The sequence below is a fragment of the Ziziphus jujuba genome, chromosome 1 (assembly GCF_031755915.1).
Source record: "Ziziphus jujuba cultivar Dongzao chromosome 1, ASM3175591v1".
NCBI lineage: Eukaryota > Viridiplantae > Streptophyta > Magnoliopsida > Rosales > Rhamnaceae > Ziziphus > Ziziphus jujuba.
Genome location: NC_083379.1, coordinates 14,484,638 through 14,503,169, shown reverse-complemented (window position 1 = coordinate 14,503,169; position 18,532 = coordinate 14,484,638). Strand labels below are relative to the sequence as shown.

The window sequence follows — 18,532 nt, the reverse complement described above, 5'->3', positions numbered from 1 at the left end:
GCTGCCACAAAGAAAGGCATCTTATCATTGAGATCTGAACAAGCTGTTGTGGCTTGCCAAAAATAACATTTTACATTTTTTGATTTTCCTTACCTATTCATACTCCTACTTGAGGAGTGCTTATGGTACAAGACTTCCAGTAAAGGGAATAGGGGATACACATCAAAGAAAACTCACGACATGGTACCACCTAAACTTATCTCTCTATAAAATATTGTATGACCCCACATATGTAACCCTATAATTTTAAACCAAAATGAACAAGAAGAAAACAGTAGTAACCAATGCTGGAGGGACAAACCTAATGTCGTCAGTGCAGTCTCATGTCTTGAGATAATTTCAATTCAGAAGCACGAGTCATGGCTTTGAAGCCAGCATCAAGAAAGCAACTATGTCTTTGTAAGACTGTTAACCCCAAGAAAAGTGAATTAATTTACTTCTTCCTACTTTGGCTCTTCACTTCCGGATGAATTTAAGCTCTTTCTTCGCTTTGCTTCAGGCTCACCTAACTGTAATGAAACACAAATATCTTCATCACAACCATTCCTCAACGCCGAGAGGTTTTTCGATCCAGCGTTATCCTCTTGGCTGCTTTTATTCGCTGTGGATCTGTCAGTAAAACTCGGAATAAACTGGTGTTCTACATTCGGACCTGTTTCAATTCCATTTTCTATGTGAAACTCATTGTGTATGAACGTTGGGATCAGTCCTTGACAGGACTCACCTTCAACTGGAACTGGTCGAATATTCAATGCAAGTGGTTCAGAGTTCTCATCAAGTTTATCTTTAAATGGCATCCGGTCCATGGGCGACGACTCCCCAACTGTAGAATCAATTCCTGCAACTGAAGCATTTCTTTGCTCTTGTAGCGCAGCTATATTTAACAGTAAAGAAGAAGCATGAGTCAGAAAATTTGCAAGAAATGTTAAAACCATAAGCAAAAGCATATAGGATGGAAACTCATAAACCTACTACCAAACCCCTAACTTAACCTATTATCGGACTAACTGTTCTGACCAAAAGGTACACCCAGAAATCTGCTCTATTTCTAAGCTTCCTAAACTTTTAAGATTAATTTCCTTTGAAATTTGTCCTTCCTTTATGTACATTAGTGTCTTCATTTGACTGGAACTTCCAGTTATCTTTGGTAAAAGTTTTATATCTTTATTCCCTCCCATGACACTGTGAACATTGAAGGTGTTCCCCATATCTCATATTTGCCACTTATATTTACCACTTGGCCCTTAAAACCTCTAACATCTGGATTTTTATCTATGTTTTCTTCTGTTTTCTGGTAAGAGAAACACAAAATTAATGAATACATACACGGACATAATTTCTTAAAGAAACATGAAAAGGTGACAATGCTGTCATATAACAAACATAGAACCAACTTATATGGAACTTCTGGAGCAATAAACAATCCCACAGTCCAACAAGCTTCCAAGAGGTATGGGAACCAGACTAATCTTTATGCTTGAGAGGAAGGAAAGATAGGATGTAAAATAAAGTGAAATCATCCTTCTTGTTGCTATGTATAATAATATAATAGGCAGGAAATTGGTTTTTGTGTATTTCCAGAGGCATGAAACTGGGAAGGATTGGCATATCAGGAATAACAGAAAATATAGAGAAAAGGAAAAAAAAAATAGAAAATAAAAAAAGTAGTATAATAGGAAGGAACAAATTTAATATAACTCCCCTTTATATGGAGCTTGAAGTAAAAAGGAGAAAGGAAGGGAAAATTTTATTTTTAAATTACCATTCTACCCAATTCAATATTAACAAATTACCACTTTACCAATTAAAATTGAGTTCATTAGGATAAAAAGATAAATGTAAACAAATTTGTCAACCGACCTTTTCCATCCTTCCCCCAGTCCACAAACTTTTGGAATAATTAGTTTTGGTGGATTTGGAAGGAATGCAAATTACCTCAACTATCCTTCAGCCTCCACCCACCACCCCTTTTACCAAATAATCAATGTTTTTCCCTCCAACAATTTCTTTCTTTCCACTCATCACTCCTACCAAAGACTCTAACAGACCATAATAGAGAATGTCCCATGACATTCAACCACCAGCACCCCACCCCCCCAACCCCAACCCAAAAAAACTAAAAAAAGAAAAAACAGAGAATGTCCCATGATAGCATCACCCTTTGTGTAGGATTGCTACTTTCTTGTAAGCAGATGGTACATCAAAAAGCAGGAAAGCGAAAATTTCTTGCCTACATCCTACTCCACCCTTTCAGAAGATATCAGCAAAGAGTAGACATATTTGAGTTCTTATTGCATGTCTTACAATACATGAGATGAAGTCTTGCTTCTTTGCCTTAGTTATGATATCCTCATCATTGCATATTAAAAACCTTTGCAGTATCTTTGATGTCAATAAATTCATATAGCAATGAAGAGGGTTTTGAAAATAAAATTGAGATTTAAGCCCTATAGGTTGACTAGAGATATGCATGCTAAGAGTGGAGGGAAACTTTTCCATGCTACCTCTTCACTAAAGAAGTGGAAAGAAAGATGGAAACTTTGGCACTGAAATATTGAAATTGCACTATGCATAAAGTATCATCCAGTGCCAATTTTTGGATTAAATTGGTGTTGTGTCAGCGATATGAAATTGTAGTCAGGGGCCACACAGTCATTCTAATCCCTAAGGTCACAGATTAAAAATCTAGGTAATAAGATGTTGAGCTTAGGATGCAGCATATAACTCACCCAATTTTATTATTTTTTTATTATTTTTTATTTTTTATTTTCTAATTATTCAATATGCAATGGTAACATGCAAGTAAACACACAAAATGGGTCATGGAAGAACCACCGGGTTGAAACACAGACCTTGAAGCCCTTCATTGGTTGTGACAAGGTCAAGTTCAAGGAGATCAAGAAGGCGTCCAAGATCAACACCACTGGTCCAATTCTCAGGTGGTTGACCCACTTTTAGTTTCAAGCGACCCCTGTTAGCTGTCCCTCCCCAAATGATCCCAACTGGCCGTGGCTTCTCTCCATTCTGACTAGTTAAAAGAATGAGGCTCCCACTGTCACCTTCCAAATCAAATGTCTGCTGGTTCTCACCAACAACAAGAAAATCAGTAAAGAAACAGATTCCTTTCTCATCATTGTACTCTAGGGCATATGCCATAATGTTTCCGGTAGTCAAGCCTGAACTTCGGCCCACTTTGACCACTTGCCTTCCTATGAGTGTGTTGATAGGTGACTGCAAGTCGATGATGTTGACATCACCTATCTCTCCTACTGCTTTTACAGTTGTAGCTACATTTGTTATGTCAAAATCTTCCGCAAAAGGAATGAAGGCGCCATCAGCCCGCACAAATGTTTCTGCAGGGGCACCAAACCGTAATTGGCATGTGTGGGGGTCAGGACACAATGAGAAACCCATTAGCACAAATGTAGAGTTAAGGACAAAAGTGAACCATAGACCCAGGTGTCAGCATCTACTCAAATAAACAAAGGCCAAAAGATTAAGAGGGAAACAAGAAGTACATAAACTTCAGGATAGTGGCTAAAAGGAGTAGTCCGCCCTATTCCAAATTGGCAATCAGAAGGTGTTTCTATATATATATATATATATATATAAAATCAAGTTTCTTTCGAAATGTAAGCCCATGGCTGTACCTCCTAATCAGTTTACAACTTTTTTACATGTGTTATAAACGAATATCTACCAATGTGGAAGGTATAATGTGTAACCATCGTAAGGCACAGCTTAAAATGGTTGTTTCTACTTTATAATACAGTGGATTATTGCTAAGTTGATAAATTGTGGACTGACTTGAGGTGGTAATTTTAAATTGTAGCTCTTTTGATGCACTGAATTATAAATTTGGCTCTCTTGGTTATAAAATATATGAAGAACTAAAAAGAAAAAAAGTAAGAAGAAGAAGAATAGAAGTCAACTTAAAAACAGTTTAGGCTAGGATGGAGGTTTGTTTTAAATGCCTCATCTAAATGACATGCAATCTTGGTTGATTTGCTCCACAGAAAATATTTTGAGATTGTCTTGACAAACTAGTTAATTGCGTCATTACCACCTGGCACCAGGAATCCATAAAATTGTGATCCCAAACCAAGTAGCAGCCACTTCCTGTACTACTTTTTTTTCTTAAGGACTCAGTAAGCATATTTAACAGCCAATAATCTCATTTAACAGCAAAAAAGCACCTTTTAAGTCTTAAATTACAGAATTAGGATCCAGAATTTTCTATATATTGAATAAAACATTATCGATGAGAACTGTTATATAAAGCCATCACAAATCCAGTAACATATAACATGTGACCACAATTTAGAACTATATTACCTGGGTTTGTTCCGGCAAAAATGCCATACCAAAGGTCATCCGTGATAAAAGACGTTGCCCTCTCCACAGCACCCAGATAAATACTAGGTCCAAGGCTTGGTGGCAAAGGATGAAACATTTTCTGGTTTGGATAGTCCAAATCAACTGCCACATGCCGATTCGTAAGAAAACCAACCTGCCGATTTCCTGTTCTGCTTTTCACAATAGCACCCAAGGTTCCATAAGTCTCTTGGCTTGCAACCTAGAAAGGGGTGAAGCAATTTGGTAATTTTAAGAACCCATAAATAACAAGTGATTAGTTTATGTACAAATCACATCAATAAAACTGAGGAAAGGTGAACAAAGAGAACATAGCACACAATTAGGAATGTAAAATCAATCGGTGGCTAAGCTGTATAACACAAACTATTGCAATATAATAAACTATTAAAATAACTCATGAAAGGCAATGCAAGGAGAACCGACTCATAATAAATCCATATTAGTGAATCATCCATCCTGCAATGTTCAGCATTTGAAAAAAAACTAGCCGTAGCTACAATCCACACAATTATTAAATTGTATTTATTTTTAAATAAATAATAAATAAGAAACAATTCTAACTTGTAGAGCACCATTATACTGAGTCTTAAGCTGATAAAAGCTCCATTCACAAAAACAATTGGCTTTCACAGGCACAATGCAACTACTAAAGTTACTTGACTCAAAAGAAACCCATATGGCATGAAGTCACTATCCTCATATATACAATGTCCCATTCACGTCCCTTTAGTTTGAGTCTGACCTAAGTGATTGCAAAATTTCAATTTTTTCACAAATTTAAATATTAGAGAATCTAAGAGTTATCACATCACCCTTAGGAATAATTGAGCAGTTGTTTTGCATTTTCATTATTCTGATAAACAGATTTGGGAGTCTCATCCATTTAAAGGATTTTTATAATATCTTCATTTGGAGTCTTGATTGATGATCCTTCAGTTTTGACTTTTTGACCAACCTTGGTTTTTGCATGTGTGACATCCAATATTTTGAAGGATTTACTTTGGTGGTGCATGGGATGATTGTTACCCAAGATTTATTGCAGAAAGGAGACCTCAGCTTAGTATTTCCCTAAATTGGTGTGACAAAAATCAATTTGAACATTTTACTCATTTACTTCGTCATAGTGATATAGCTAGGTAGCTGAGATCTACCTTGCAAAAGGAAGTGTGCTTTGGGTCTATCCTCCATGATGTAAATCATTAATTAGTATTTTCTTTAAGAATCTTGGATTTGGAGGCGTAAAATAAGGTAAAGTGCTGTAGAAATGTGCTGCAATGGCTCTTTCTGGAACATATGGATGGAAAGTAATAGGAACATTGGGACTAAAGTTCACAATTTTAATTTTCTATGGAATCGTCTTACTTTCTTTTCTCCCTTTACTATGGGCATTATTAGTTTAGTAATTAAACTTGAGTTGGAGTAATGTTCATAACATAAGGATTCTAATTGTATTTTGTCTTTTAAATTTCTCATCTCTTAAATATTTTGTATTTTCATTCTATTCTAATAAAATATTATGTTTCTCTTCTTTTTACATTTTAGTTACTTATGACCGTGGCACATAATTCAAACAGCAATCAACAGCATCAAACAAAAAATAATCAAGAGTTTATTTAATTTATCAAAACTATATTTACATGAGTTTGGAATCAGCACCAGTTAATACAACATCTCCAATTAGAGAACTAATAGGAGGAAAATAACAAATTATAATAGAGAGACACATTAACTTCTTAGATTTGTGGAAACTCTACAGAAATTACACAAACAGAAGTTTTATTGAGTCATTACCCAAAGTTTGAGCTCAATAGAAGAAAGTAAGCTGGCAGTTGAAAATAAAAAACCTTCCCAAGGCCTCATTTCTATGTTAAACACAACAACCAAGGCTAAAAATACCTTAAAAAGGTAGGGCTAGCATGTATAATTGTTGCAAAGGTAGTGCCCACATACCTTAAAAAGCTATAAAAGACAAAATACCAGTCAAGCAATCAGCAGCCCATGGCAGTACACACAGAATATTTTCAATTTCTTGAGTAGTTCTCAAACAATTGCATTCCAAAAGACCTCAATCAATGACATTAACAAAATACATAATATCTAAGATTAATTCAAAAAAAAAATATATATATATATATATATATTAAAAAAAAAAATTCTTAAGTGATTCTGAAACTTGATTATTATGCAAAACAAGATTATCATCAATAGAAGTGAGAAAATATATGTATACATATATGTATATTGCAGCCATAATGTTAATTGTTATTTCTCTTGGCTGTCAATCCATCTAAAATGACTTTCTTTTAACCGTGCTTATAGATCCTAGCTGATCAGTTTATTTAACTTGTCTATTATTATTCCACATGGCCAAAGAATGAGCCTTCACTTAACTCTTTATTCAACTTGTTTTTCTTTCTGCAATTCTTCAGCCAAAGTCCCCAGACAATAAGCACTTCAATGAACAAACCACCACAAAACATAAATATCTATATTATAGGATACTTAATGAATAATGTATATTCACGAGTCATTATTTGGAACAAAGCATAAAATTCTTAAGTTAATCTATCTTACTATTCTGTCAAACCAAAAGAACTTACAACTAGCTATGCCCTACCTAGGAACACTGATATGCACCTGTAAATGAAAGTGTACACACAGGAATTTCATTAAGGAAAAGAAGAAGACCTGGGAACCAGAACCAATGCATGGATCACTTCCCCTCAAGCCATCCACAAGTTCATTATATAATTGCTCTTTAGGAGTTGCAGCAGGTGCACCATAATAGGAGAATTCCACAACATCCACATCACACCATACACCTCCTGGCCCCTGACCCAAAATTGGCAATAATAATTCACCAAATGAGATGATAGTCCCATTAAAGATCAAACATGCTTTAAACTTTACAAAGAATTGTTTTTCTTCACTTACGTTTTCAATTTTTTTTATAGGAATAGAAATTTATAACATTGCCTATTTAACTCATTTTCAATGTTTCTTATATAAACTAAATTCTTCCAGACAAATTTAAAAGACTTCTACATTTTTCATGCTGCAGATCTGACACTGTAGAGACCAAAAATCATCAGCTAGGGTGCAAAAGAATAATGAATATGGGTAGAAGAAATCCTAAAGAAATTCTCTAGAAGCAGTATATATGTCAGAACTAAAGCTAGAAGCACCAAAACATTCCACCTCAAGAGCAGCAGGTAGGCACTGCACATGGTTTAGCCATTGCCTGTGAACTTTACGAGCGACAAAGACAAGAATAGCTGGAATGTCTGTTAACACACCCCTTCTAATCCGAAAACCAATTGCTGTGCCAAGACTGAACCGACGCAAAATCTTACTATGGAAGGCCCTAATTGTCATTAGCTCAAGCAAGGTGGTAGCTTGTTGCCCTGATGGCAACCGCCCTAAAGTTTCAGGGAGGACACCCTTCTGCAGATTTCCAAAATAGTTTGCTCTATCTTCTGCTGCATCATTCAACCGACTTGATGTAGGCCAGGAAAAGTAGGCGGCATTGCTCTCAGAGTGCTGACCACCAGATGCAAAAGGCTGGAGTGGAGATGGACTAGATGAGGGAAAATTAGGATGACCACAGTAAGGCCTCTCCAAGTCCAAAGCAGACTCCTCTGATTGTGTTGATCCAGAATGATGAAATCTTAAATCCAATCTGATCCTGTCCATCATTCAGCTCTCCTACATGCCATATATGCAACATCTATTAGAGAATCCAAAGGCATAGTTAAGAAGCAAAAGTAATTTAAAATCTTAATGTATTAATTTCTCTTTATGCTGACTGTTCAAATACAGAAGCATAGTTTAATTTTTAAAATCAAAAAGCAAACAAATTAATGGCAATTTCAAAAACTTCATGTAGACCATGAAATCAAACTAGAATTTCATAAACTACTTAACAAAAAAGACACAGGAAGTTGACATACATAACAGAACCATTCAAAATCCATCTCAAATTCTGATAAAATAAAAGTATAACTTGATTAAAACCTAATAATCTTAATAAGAACTAATAACAGCTGGCTACAAAATTGAATCCTTTACTAGCAAAGTTGCAAAAAACACACAGAGATTTGAATTCAATAAAATTTTCAAATTTCCCAATATCCAAATATTTCAACAAGTACGTCAAAAATGCCAAGCAGTGAAATTGAAATTCAACCCTCACCACTATTAATTTAGAGAATGTATGCCGACGGTTAAAAGAGTAGTTAGAACCTCTACTTGCTTCAAAGCTCTTATCTGGGCAAGTGAACTAAATGAAAAACGGAATTTAGGGAAAAAAATGAACAACCATGCAGAAAATTACAACTTTTCACATGTAGCCAAAATATATGAAACTAAACCCAAGATAAAACAGAAAACAAAATGGGATAAATAAAAAATAAATAAACCAGGGGAGGGATTCAGGCGAGGGATTCAATTGAAACCCAACAAACCCCTAATACTCATTTCATGAAATGGGCGGAAATAAAACAAGCAAATGGTCCAAGATCATTCATGATAAGAGAGAAGACCATACCCAGAAACCAAAGCACAATAAATTCCCGGTTCAAACAGAAACAGATAGAATATATGGAAGAAAAACGAGAGCTTGAAAGTGTATATTCCAGATAAGAAAAAGGGAAAAAAAATTAAAAATTAAAAATAGGAACTTACCGATCAGCAATGGCGGAGCCGTGATGGGGGAGTGAAAACAAAGCCCCTGGAAGATTCTCATGCCCTAGTACAGATTTCCAAGCACATCCATCTTTCTTCAAGATCAAAGATTGTACGCTCACAATTACCTTTGTCAAAGAAGCTGATTAGTAATTACTACACTGACAGAAGAAAAAAATAGTGTTCATTTTATATGCAGAGAGAGAGAGAGAGAGAGAGAGAGAGTAAGAGTAAGAAAGAACTATATTTAGAAAGAAAAAAAAAAAAAAAAAGCTTTAAAATCCCACACACATACACGCACAAACAGAGAGGACTCTATTTGGAGAGAGAAAGAAATCATATAATATCTAGCATCAGCAATTGTTGTATAACACTCCAAAAAACCATTTAGTATTGCTTTTCTTTTTCACCCTTTTTTTTTCTCTTTTTTTTTTTTTTTTCTTTTTGCTTTCTCTATTTGTTTGTTTTCATTACCTTTTTTTTTTTTTTTCACTTTCTTATTTTGCTTCTCATATGGATCATCACACTTGGTTTAGCTGTCTGAAGATGTTAATGGATGGAGAGGAAGAAGTGGGAAAAGAGAAATACAACTTTTTCTTGGATCCCTTTGATATTTAGTTTGGTGGAGAAGAATAAGGACCCATCCATATTTGCTCCCCAAAAGTAGCGCACTCTTTCACACCCAAATAATTCAATTCCAATCAAAGCTATATCTATCTACCTATATATCTATATATATATATATATATATATAACATTGTGAGCTTTGGGTGATTGAAACTTTTTTTTTTTTTTCGTTTTTTCTTTTGTTTAATGGATCCATTAGTGAAAAAGGCTGATTTCTTTTGTTTTTTTTTTTTTGCAATACCCATTTCCTAATAATTCTGAAAAGCTATGGCAAACCATTAGTTCCATGACTGTTTTTTGTTTGATGTCATGCTGCTTTTGGCTGTTAAAAAAAATGTCTTCATTTTGTTACACCAAAATTGCTGATCAAAGCACAGTATAGATGGGGTCTGTGGGGCACAAGGAATGAAATTGCATATACAATTATTATATCATTGCTTCTCTTTCCTTCTCTTCTTCAAATGAGTTTTTATTAAAAAAGTGAAATTTTGAACCCCTATTTGCTTTCAATCTATTATTTATTATAATCTGCAACTTTCATTATTCATCTTCTGTTTTTTACAAATGCTATCTCTATAGTATTAGGGGTGGGCAAAATCCAATCTAACCCGTTCAATCCGCCCAATCCAATTCATTTTTAACGGTTTGGATTGGATTTTTACATCAATTGGATTGGATTGGGTTCAAAATATTATAAACTGTATGGATTGGATTGGTTATGGATTAGAAATATAAATCCAATCCAATCCAAATAATATATTATATAACTAAAAAATTATATATTTTTTATTTTTTTCATTTTATATGTTAATTTTAGAATATTTTTTTCATTTTTATATATTAATTTTTAATTTTTTTCCCATTTTTATATATAGATTTTTAATATATATATATACATATATATAATTTTTTTTTCTTTTACATCCCCATATCCCAAATTAAATTGTAAGTTATAACCCTAAACTAAACATTTACCTTTGTTACCGCCCACTACCAATCCATCACCATCACCATAATATATATATATATATATATTTACATCCCCATCATATATATATACATATATTGTATCCGATTGTTACTTACATATATATATATATATATATGTTTAAATATAATTTATTGCTAATTTTATTGTTTTGATCTTTGTAGAGGTTATAGAATCAACTAAAATTAGTGAACCTGTCAACGTTGATTGATTTATGATTTACCAAAGTTTTAAGGTTAAAAAAAAAAAAAAAGAATTATGCATTGATTATTGAGGGAATGAATTTTGACGAATGTATTATTTTACATTATTTGTTCTAACAATTTTAATTTGATTTTATAGGAGTAAGATGATGACATTAATGTTTGCTATTTAATAAGTGCATGATGTGTATTATTTGCTATATTTTCTTCTTCATTTTTCATTGAAGACTATGTTGTATTATTCTAATTGTATTTTATGTTTGGATAATTATAATTTATTATTTATATTTTATATTTAAAAAAAAATTTATTTGTATTATATATTTATAAATTAATAAATTTCAAACCGATCAACCAATCCAAACCAAACTGATCATAAATGGTTTGGTTTGGTTTGGATTTAATGCTTCAATAGTTTAGTTTGGATTGTAAATTAAAAAAACCGATATATATGGATTGGATTATATTTCGGTTCAAAACCGAACCAATTCAAACCATGTCTACCCCTATATAGTATACTTGCTAAAGAGAATTGCCTTTCTAGAAGATAAATTTTATCTCTCTTTTTTCCTTCTCTCTTTCTCTCTCCATCATATCAGATGTCATCCCATACATTATCTTCAACTTTTCATGAGTCACATTATCCTCCTCATTCACCCGTTCAATTATCAAATAATGATAAGACTGCTCATATTATATATAATTTAATATGAAGAAATATAATACATTAATGCTTACCCTTTAAAAAAATGCTACTTTTTTTCAGATCCTTTTTATGGGGTGATGCAATCTGATATTGTTACAGTTATGGGGTATCAGATTAACATGAACAAGAATCAAAGGAGACACTAAAGTTGGAATTCCAAATTAAACTTTGGAAATACATACATACATACATACATACATACATATATATATATATGCTATTCTTCAAGCGATTGATCTTTCTCTAGATCCATTCCCGTTTTTAGCATGCAAATGATCATAGGATCAGGACCCTATTTATCCAGATGGAAGAAAGTATAGAATTGTATTATTTTTTGTCATGTATACATATGTACATATATATATATATATATAAATTTATTTAGGCCTAATGGTTGATGATGATAAATTGCTTGTCTCAAGCGTGAAACTGTTTGAGAGAGACTGGGGGAGAGAGAGGGGGAGAGACACAGGAATCAAAAAGACTCCAACCCAAAGTCATCTTCAAGAAATATTCAACAATGCAATTATTGTATGGGCGTACACAAATGTGGGTTCCACCACAATCTTGTTCCTTTAGAAAAGTAGAGGGGTGATTTTGTAGGAGCACTCGCCCGAGTATGGTTGGAAAATACACTTTTTTTTTTTTTTTTTGTTTTCTAATGATCACAGATCATAGATCATAGGCCCTCGGCCCACCCCTACTCTTATGCAAAAAGTGATCCTTAACCCCTAATGGAGAGAAATAACCTCACTCCAAAAAATAAATAAATAAATAAAGGAAAAAACCCAAAAAAAAAAAAAAGCCCCTTAAAAAAAATGCCTTAATATGTTTTTTAAATAAAGAAATGAAAAAAAAAAAAAAGGCTATTCAGTCTTTGCTTTATCATAGAAAAAGCTTTATAAACAGAATCAATATGCAAATGAGAGTGAGAATAAAAACAACTAGCGAAAAATATTTGTTAAAACATCTTTTTGTTTGGTTTCTCATCTTCTCCTTCTACTTTATTTGCTTTACACATCTTTAGGATGATCCAAGTCTATTTATTTTATGTGTATGTTATAGCCTGTTTAAGTGGTTAACATTTGTATTTGCTTTATATTGGTGAATGACTTTAGAGCTTGCCTAAATGCTTGATTATACAAATTCATTGTCAGTAATTTTTGTTCTATTAGAGCACATACAACTCGTGGAAACATATAATATAATATATACTATTTTTAAACATAGGTTAGAGTTAATAAAATCTACATGCTTTTTTAGGACCAGCCATCATGGTTGACCAACCAGTTCATAAGTGAATAACGAAACTCTTGAACTTGGTTAGGATAGTAATAGTTTTGGTCCCCAAACCCATAGATTAGTACATAGTAGATTTGAAAGGAATGGAAATCGACAAGGATGCTGAATCACTATAAATTGTCATGTATATTGTTTTCATTCAACTTATATATAACTCAGTTTTTTTTTCTTTTCTTTTTTTCTTTTTTTTTTTTTTTGGTAATGAACTTATATATAACTTCGTTAGGATATATGGTTATTGTCAATCTTATTAGAAATATAAAATAAACAATTAATGATGTTAGTACAAATACATGAAACGACAACTTGTAAGTTAAACATTATTTTACTGCTTTTAATAGTAAGGAAGATCATCATCCCAAAAACAAAGACAATACAGTACAAATCTGTTCAAGGAATGGCACACCATTCAAGATCAAATTTGGATTGGTGAATGAAGCTTCACAGTATCCGATCAAGTTTCGAGATCAAGAAAATTAGGATAAGAACCATAAGCTATGATAAACCCGGGCTGTTTTAATATGCTCTTGTATTTTTGTACTTCTGTATTTATTTATTTATTTTTATCTCTTTTCAGCGCAACCCCAAATGAAAAGAAACTATAAACAAATATTTCTATGTTTCATAACTCTAATTGGTCTTCTTCAAGAAGACTAATAAAGGAGAGAACCCAAAAACTTTCAAAACCCTATAGACAATTTTAATTTAGCTTGGTGATGATCAAATGATCAGAAACTTTGTTACATTTCTGAGAAGCATGAGATAGAGCCAATTGAACATGTGATAGAAATCACAAATCCTAAGAAGCCTATGTAAGTGCCAAAAATCTAAGGCCTTTAAAAACTGGTCTGCATTAACCAGCCAGCCACTTACACAAGATCGTAGAGACACAAATTCGCTGCTGCAGATCAAAAATTCTAATTTTTCGGCTAGGACTTTAGTTTGCGTATGTATCAAAATGACTCTGTCAACATTTACATCAGCATGTTTTTAACTAGAGTCTTGGAATTACATCTCCCTTTCACATAGGGTCTTCACAAACTTTCCATTTCCAGACACTTTCCATATATGGTAACTTTTTTTGCTTGAAAAGTGGGGTGTTGTATTAACCAAAGTGGAGGGCAAACATACAAATTACAAGTTGCCAAGAATCAGGATCGGGCAATAGGCCACCTTCCTAATTTATCTCCTCAAAAAACTGACTAGGTAACAAACAAGGGGGGATAACCCCTTCAAAAGCATTAGACTGGCCCCATCTTGAAACAAGATGTGCCAAGATATTTACATTTCTTGGAACCCAAGCAAAACAGATAGAGTGGAAATTTGGACATAACTCTAGTCTTTTTTATAAACCCAGCTGTGGACCAATGCCCGTGAGAGCTAACCGGTTGATTAAGACTTTGTATGACACCCTTAGCGTCACTTTCACAGTAGAGATTAACATGGCCGTCTTCGACAGCAAGCAAGATGGCTCTGAGAATGGCGGCTGCTTCCGCTGCTTTGGGAATGACTATATTCTCCCTTAGAGCTTGAACTTTCAGAACTCTGCCAAGGTTATCCCTAACTACTGGCAACTCCATTCTTGACAGAAGCATCGCAATTAATTTTGATTACTCCGGTCAGGTGGTTACGCCACGTGAGATCAGCTTCGCAGGTGGGAGTGGGGTTGGCTTGGGAACCAGAGCAGACGGCCATGGATTCTTTGTGCTCTTCATACCTGGAGAATAAAGCCCTGACTTCGTCCTCAAGCAAGCACCTTGAGCCTTCGAAAACTACCTTGTTTCGCTAGTTCCATATGGTAACTTTCCCATTGGAATATTTCCCGAAGACATAATCTCAAAATCATTAGTTGGGAGGTCCTCTATCGCTTAACTAATTTGAAGAAAAAATATAATCATGCATAATACATACATAAAGCAGGAATCACAATCAATATATTACAACAGTAGGATGACATGAACACAAACCCTATCTTGGATTTTTTTTTTTTTTTTTTTCTGGAAGTACTTGCAACTGCGTACTATACAAAAAATTATTTTCATCAAGATAAATACCTTTTAGGTGTTCATGTCAGATGAAGATAGAAACCAATTTCTGGAAGTCTGACGTATATCACACTATGTAGAAAACTTCTCTCTATCATGAGGAGAAGAGTAATCAATATTTGGGCCTTGAGGAATACTACCAAACGGATTGACAGTAGGTTGGCTTCCATAATAACGCTGCTTTATGTGTTCCATGTTGACTGTGCTGCTAATTCCTCGAATTTGGAAGATGGCTTTTAGTGTAATTGAATAGATTAGGGTACTCATGCGGGAGTTTCTTGTTGCACTTGAAATGAACTGCATAAACGTGCAAGTAGCAAAATCAAATTGCTAAGACACTGGAACAACGTGGTTGCATATGATTTCCATGGAAATTCAAGCTCACCAAAATACTAAACTAATTTCATGATTTTCCACAAACAAATTCTTCCCAGCAATTTTGTTTTCTCAAAGGAAGTAGAATCTACAACTCCAAGTACATGATACTAGAAAGGGAAAATTGACTTCTTACGTGTCAATACTTGTACATACATTACTTTTGGTATCACAGAGCACCAAAATCTTGGCAATGAAAGCATATGTTGATATCTAATAACTAGACGATGATTAAGACGTCCTACGTTTAGTTATAGAGAAGGAAGGGAAAAGGGTAATCACTGACGGGAAAAACAATCATTCCCCTTTTTTATGTGTCAACAAATGGAAGGAGAACAAATGTATAATACACATTTCTGGTGTCACATTTAGTCATATTATCGTAGTATTAAATCGGTTTGGTAAAAAACAGTGAGAATTCTGAGGGTAATAGTCAAATGACATAAGGATCTATCATTTGTGGTTTCTTATTTTTCCAAGAGATGGAATGTGGCTAACACAGCTTTTTCAAATGGTGACTCAAAACAAAATTGTGCCATTTCAAACCCAATACCACATGATTGTCATTCAAGTTTTTCCTGCCCAGAGATGGGGGCCTATGAACCATGTTAATCTTTTCTTGTTTGTGCTCTTATGGCCACACCTCTTTTCTCGGCTTTCATAAACTAAAAGTATGTTACTTGCTAAGAAGACACTAATATTAAAATTATGTGCAACAAGTCGGATTATTAACAACAAAGTTATTGTTTGAAATTATTATGATCTAAGAAGAGGAAAACAGTTGTATGAATGACCAAGTGTGGGTTTTTAAAAAAGACCAGATGTTAAAACATAGTTTCTCATTTTTTTCATGATGAGCATTTAACAAATATTGCTAAAACAGAGTTTGTTTGACATTTTTACACACCTCCAGGATTAAATTTCTTGGATAAAAATCCAAAAATTAAAGACACGGAAAAAAGTGAAAGGGTGATGTCCGTAACCACTCTTTCATATTATGTAAGACAGGCATGAGGCAAACACAAGATTGGCTTTTCAAACAACTCTAGTACTTAATGTGTATAAATACCTCATCAAATGTTATAAGAGTGACAAACAATCAAAAATCTGCTTCAGAAAATGCAGCGCCAATAAATATCGTTGCTTTCCTAATATCTCCTCACATTTGTCCATAGGGTCATACAATTGTTTCACCGCTTGCAGAAATAAAATTATAGCCATCCTAAACTTAAAGACTTGACATGAAACCTCAGTATTAACTACGTATAGCAAAATGCTTACCTTATCACAAGGCTCCTGCTTCCCAGCAAAACCACATTTATATACACCCTTACTAATCAAATTGAACACCCATTCATTGATTTGATCGATTTGGGTTTGCAAGTGAGAAGGGGATAGGTCCAAAGATGGATTCTCTGATATATCATTGAATTCAACATTGAACATGCGAATTATCTCTCAACTCTCATCATGGACAGTCATCTTGAGTTTCTTATCCCATAGAACCCACCACAGAGCATTACAACATTGTAATATTTAGAGAAATTCAACATGGAAGGAAAGAAGAAGAACTGCAACAATAAAAGCAAAAGAGATCAATGAAAACATAACCACTTGATAGAGATAGCATACTGGAACTGTGTACTTTCCAGTGTCGTTTGTCCTTGCAAGCACATAAAGTTCTCTAAGTCTTTTTGCTCCATTCAAGGGATCAGGCTCTGCTCCAGGTTGTCCGTATCTGTAGTAGGAAAAACCCATCCCTTGTGTTCATCACCCTTCTTGGTTCTTTCCCATATGGGTTTGACTGCCTCAGCAATGAGGGAATAAACAATATCATTTTGGTCTTAAATTGTGAAACTACTTAAGCAAACATAGAACATGCTATAAAGCTGATGGCTTTCTCAAGTCCTTCAATCTTCAAGTATGCCAAGCATCTGGAAGCCCAGGGGCAGGCATATGATACGTACAGATGATATCTTCCAGATTCTGCCAGAAACTGGGAGTTTGGGTCACGCGAAATGGGGTTATGAAATATGGATGCAGTCCTTGTAAATGCCCCAGCATCGGATACCTCATCCATTGCTGCAGATCTAGCCATTTGAATATGGGACTGGAAAAAAGTATACATGCAGAGATGACTATTAATTAACACTTGCTACCATTTATCCAACTTTAATACTACAATCAGAAGAATAAAATCTCAGTTTAATTAAGGAATGCAAATTTAAGTTAAATTGTCATATAAGAAATTTACATGCGTTTAGTAAGAAATTATAGTATATTTCAAACAGTCAACATTCATATAAAAATAAAGAAAGAAAATTAAAAGAAAACCATAAACAAATTTCGATGACAGATTGAGATTCTTCACTTCCTCGTGGAATTTAATCCTGAAGTAATGAACATGCAATCGATCATAAAGAAAACCAAATGAAATTAAGACAGAACAGGAAGCCATTCAAAGGTAATACCAGGAGTTCAGCTCAACTATACCAAATTACCAATTCTACCTCATTCAGACTATAATCATCAGTTTTGACTGAATAATACGGAAAGTGTAAGACATAATCAAGAAGAAGAAGAAGAAGAAGTTTGGATTATATACCTTAGTAAAAGAAGTTTGGGAGAGTGAAGGAGGTGTTCCTGATCCGACCAGGGTCAAAGAGTACAGAGCCTCTAGAGGAACAGAATGATTGCATGCATTTCTTCTTTCTTTTCCCTCTCTCCTTTCTTTCATTTATTTATTTTTCCTCTTTTTTCATATAGCTAATTTTTTAATAATAATAAGTTAAAAACACTTTACACTTAAAAGACTGTTTTTCACTTTTTACTCACTATTTTAATGTTTATTACATGCACTTGATTAAGAATTTTGCTTACCTAACGAGCAACCTTTTTGGACCTTTTGGAGGTGAATTACATTTTATAGGTCCGTATACAGCAAGTTTTTTTTTTTTTTTTTTTTTTTTTTTTTTTTTTTTTTTTTGTGTGTGTGTGTGTGTGTGTGTGTGTGACATGAGAAAAAAGTAGGTTTGCTACTAGTTGTTCGACACAACAAGGCAACATTGAGGTGTGAGCTGTACATTGTCACCCTCAGAAGTTCCATTGTCATGGTACCTCCGTACCTCCTTCAAGGCTTTCTTTATTGCTTTCTACCGAAAAAAAAAAAAAAAATGCTTCCTTTATTGCAACTCACTCACCAAAGGGGATAGATTAAGTCGATACA

The 18,532-nt window shown here is 33.9% G+C and overlaps 3 protein-coding genes across 9 annotated transcripts; all 3 read right to left on the bottom strand.

Moving 5' to 3' along the window:
• Nucleotides 1-2: 2 nt before the first annotated feature.
• LOC107420669 (protein NARROW LEAF 1) lies at nucleotides 3-9,778 on the bottom strand. Of its 6 annotated transcripts, XM_048472932.2 has the most exons (8): nucleotides 9,356-9,506; nucleotides 9,061-9,188; nucleotides 8,570-8,656; nucleotides 7,576-8,082; nucleotides 7,066-7,209; nucleotides 4,336-4,576; nucleotides 2,853-3,353; nucleotides 3-874 (listed from the first exon to the last, which is right to left on the bottom strand). In XM_048472932.2, exons 4-8 carry the CDS (start codon nucleotides 8,071-8,073, stop codon nucleotides 444-446), a joined length of 1,815 nt encoding a protein of 604 aa, XP_048328889.1. In that variant the 5' UTR covers nucleotides 8,074-8,082; nucleotides 8,570-8,656; nucleotides 9,061-9,188; nucleotides 9,356-9,506; the 3' UTR covers nucleotides 3-443. The 6 variants fall into 6 exon arrangements, with proteins under 6 accessions (XP_048328889.1, XP_048328873.1, XP_015885181.1 ...); XM_048472916.2 differs by lacking the exons at nucleotides 8,570-8,656; nucleotides 9,356-9,506 and adding an exon at nucleotides 9,535-9,778; XM_016029695.4 differs by lacking the exon at nucleotides 8,570-8,656.
• A 5,225-nt stretch (nucleotides 9,779-15,003) lies between these two features.
• On the bottom strand, nucleotides 15,004-17,064 carry LOC107419124 (uncharacterized). The gene is made up of 4 exons (XM_016027869.3): nucleotides 16,939-17,064; nucleotides 16,817-16,877; nucleotides 16,588-16,721; nucleotides 15,004-15,228 (listed from the first exon to the last, which is right to left on the bottom strand). The coding sequence occupies exons 1-4, from the start codon at nucleotides 17,062-17,064 to the stop codon at nucleotides 15,004-15,006; spliced, it is 546 nt and encodes a 181-aa protein (XP_015883355.3).
• LOC132799465 (uncharacterized) lies at nucleotides 16,704-18,458 on the bottom strand. Of its 2 annotated transcripts, XM_060811310.1 has the most exons (3): nucleotides 17,912-18,458; nucleotides 17,274-17,416; nucleotides 16,704-17,110 (listed from the first exon to the last, which is right to left on the bottom strand). In XM_060811310.1, exons 1-3 carry the CDS (start codon nucleotides 18,041-18,043, stop codon nucleotides 17,077-17,079), a joined length of 309 nt encoding a protein of 102 aa, XP_060667293.1. In that variant the 5' UTR covers nucleotides 18,044-18,458; the 3' UTR covers nucleotides 16,704-17,076. The 2 variants fall into 2 exon arrangements, with proteins under 2 accessions (XP_060667293.1, XP_060667292.1); XM_060811309.1 differs by having other exon boundaries at nucleotides 16,704-17,416.
• Nucleotides 18,459-18,532: the final 74 nt, after the last annotated feature.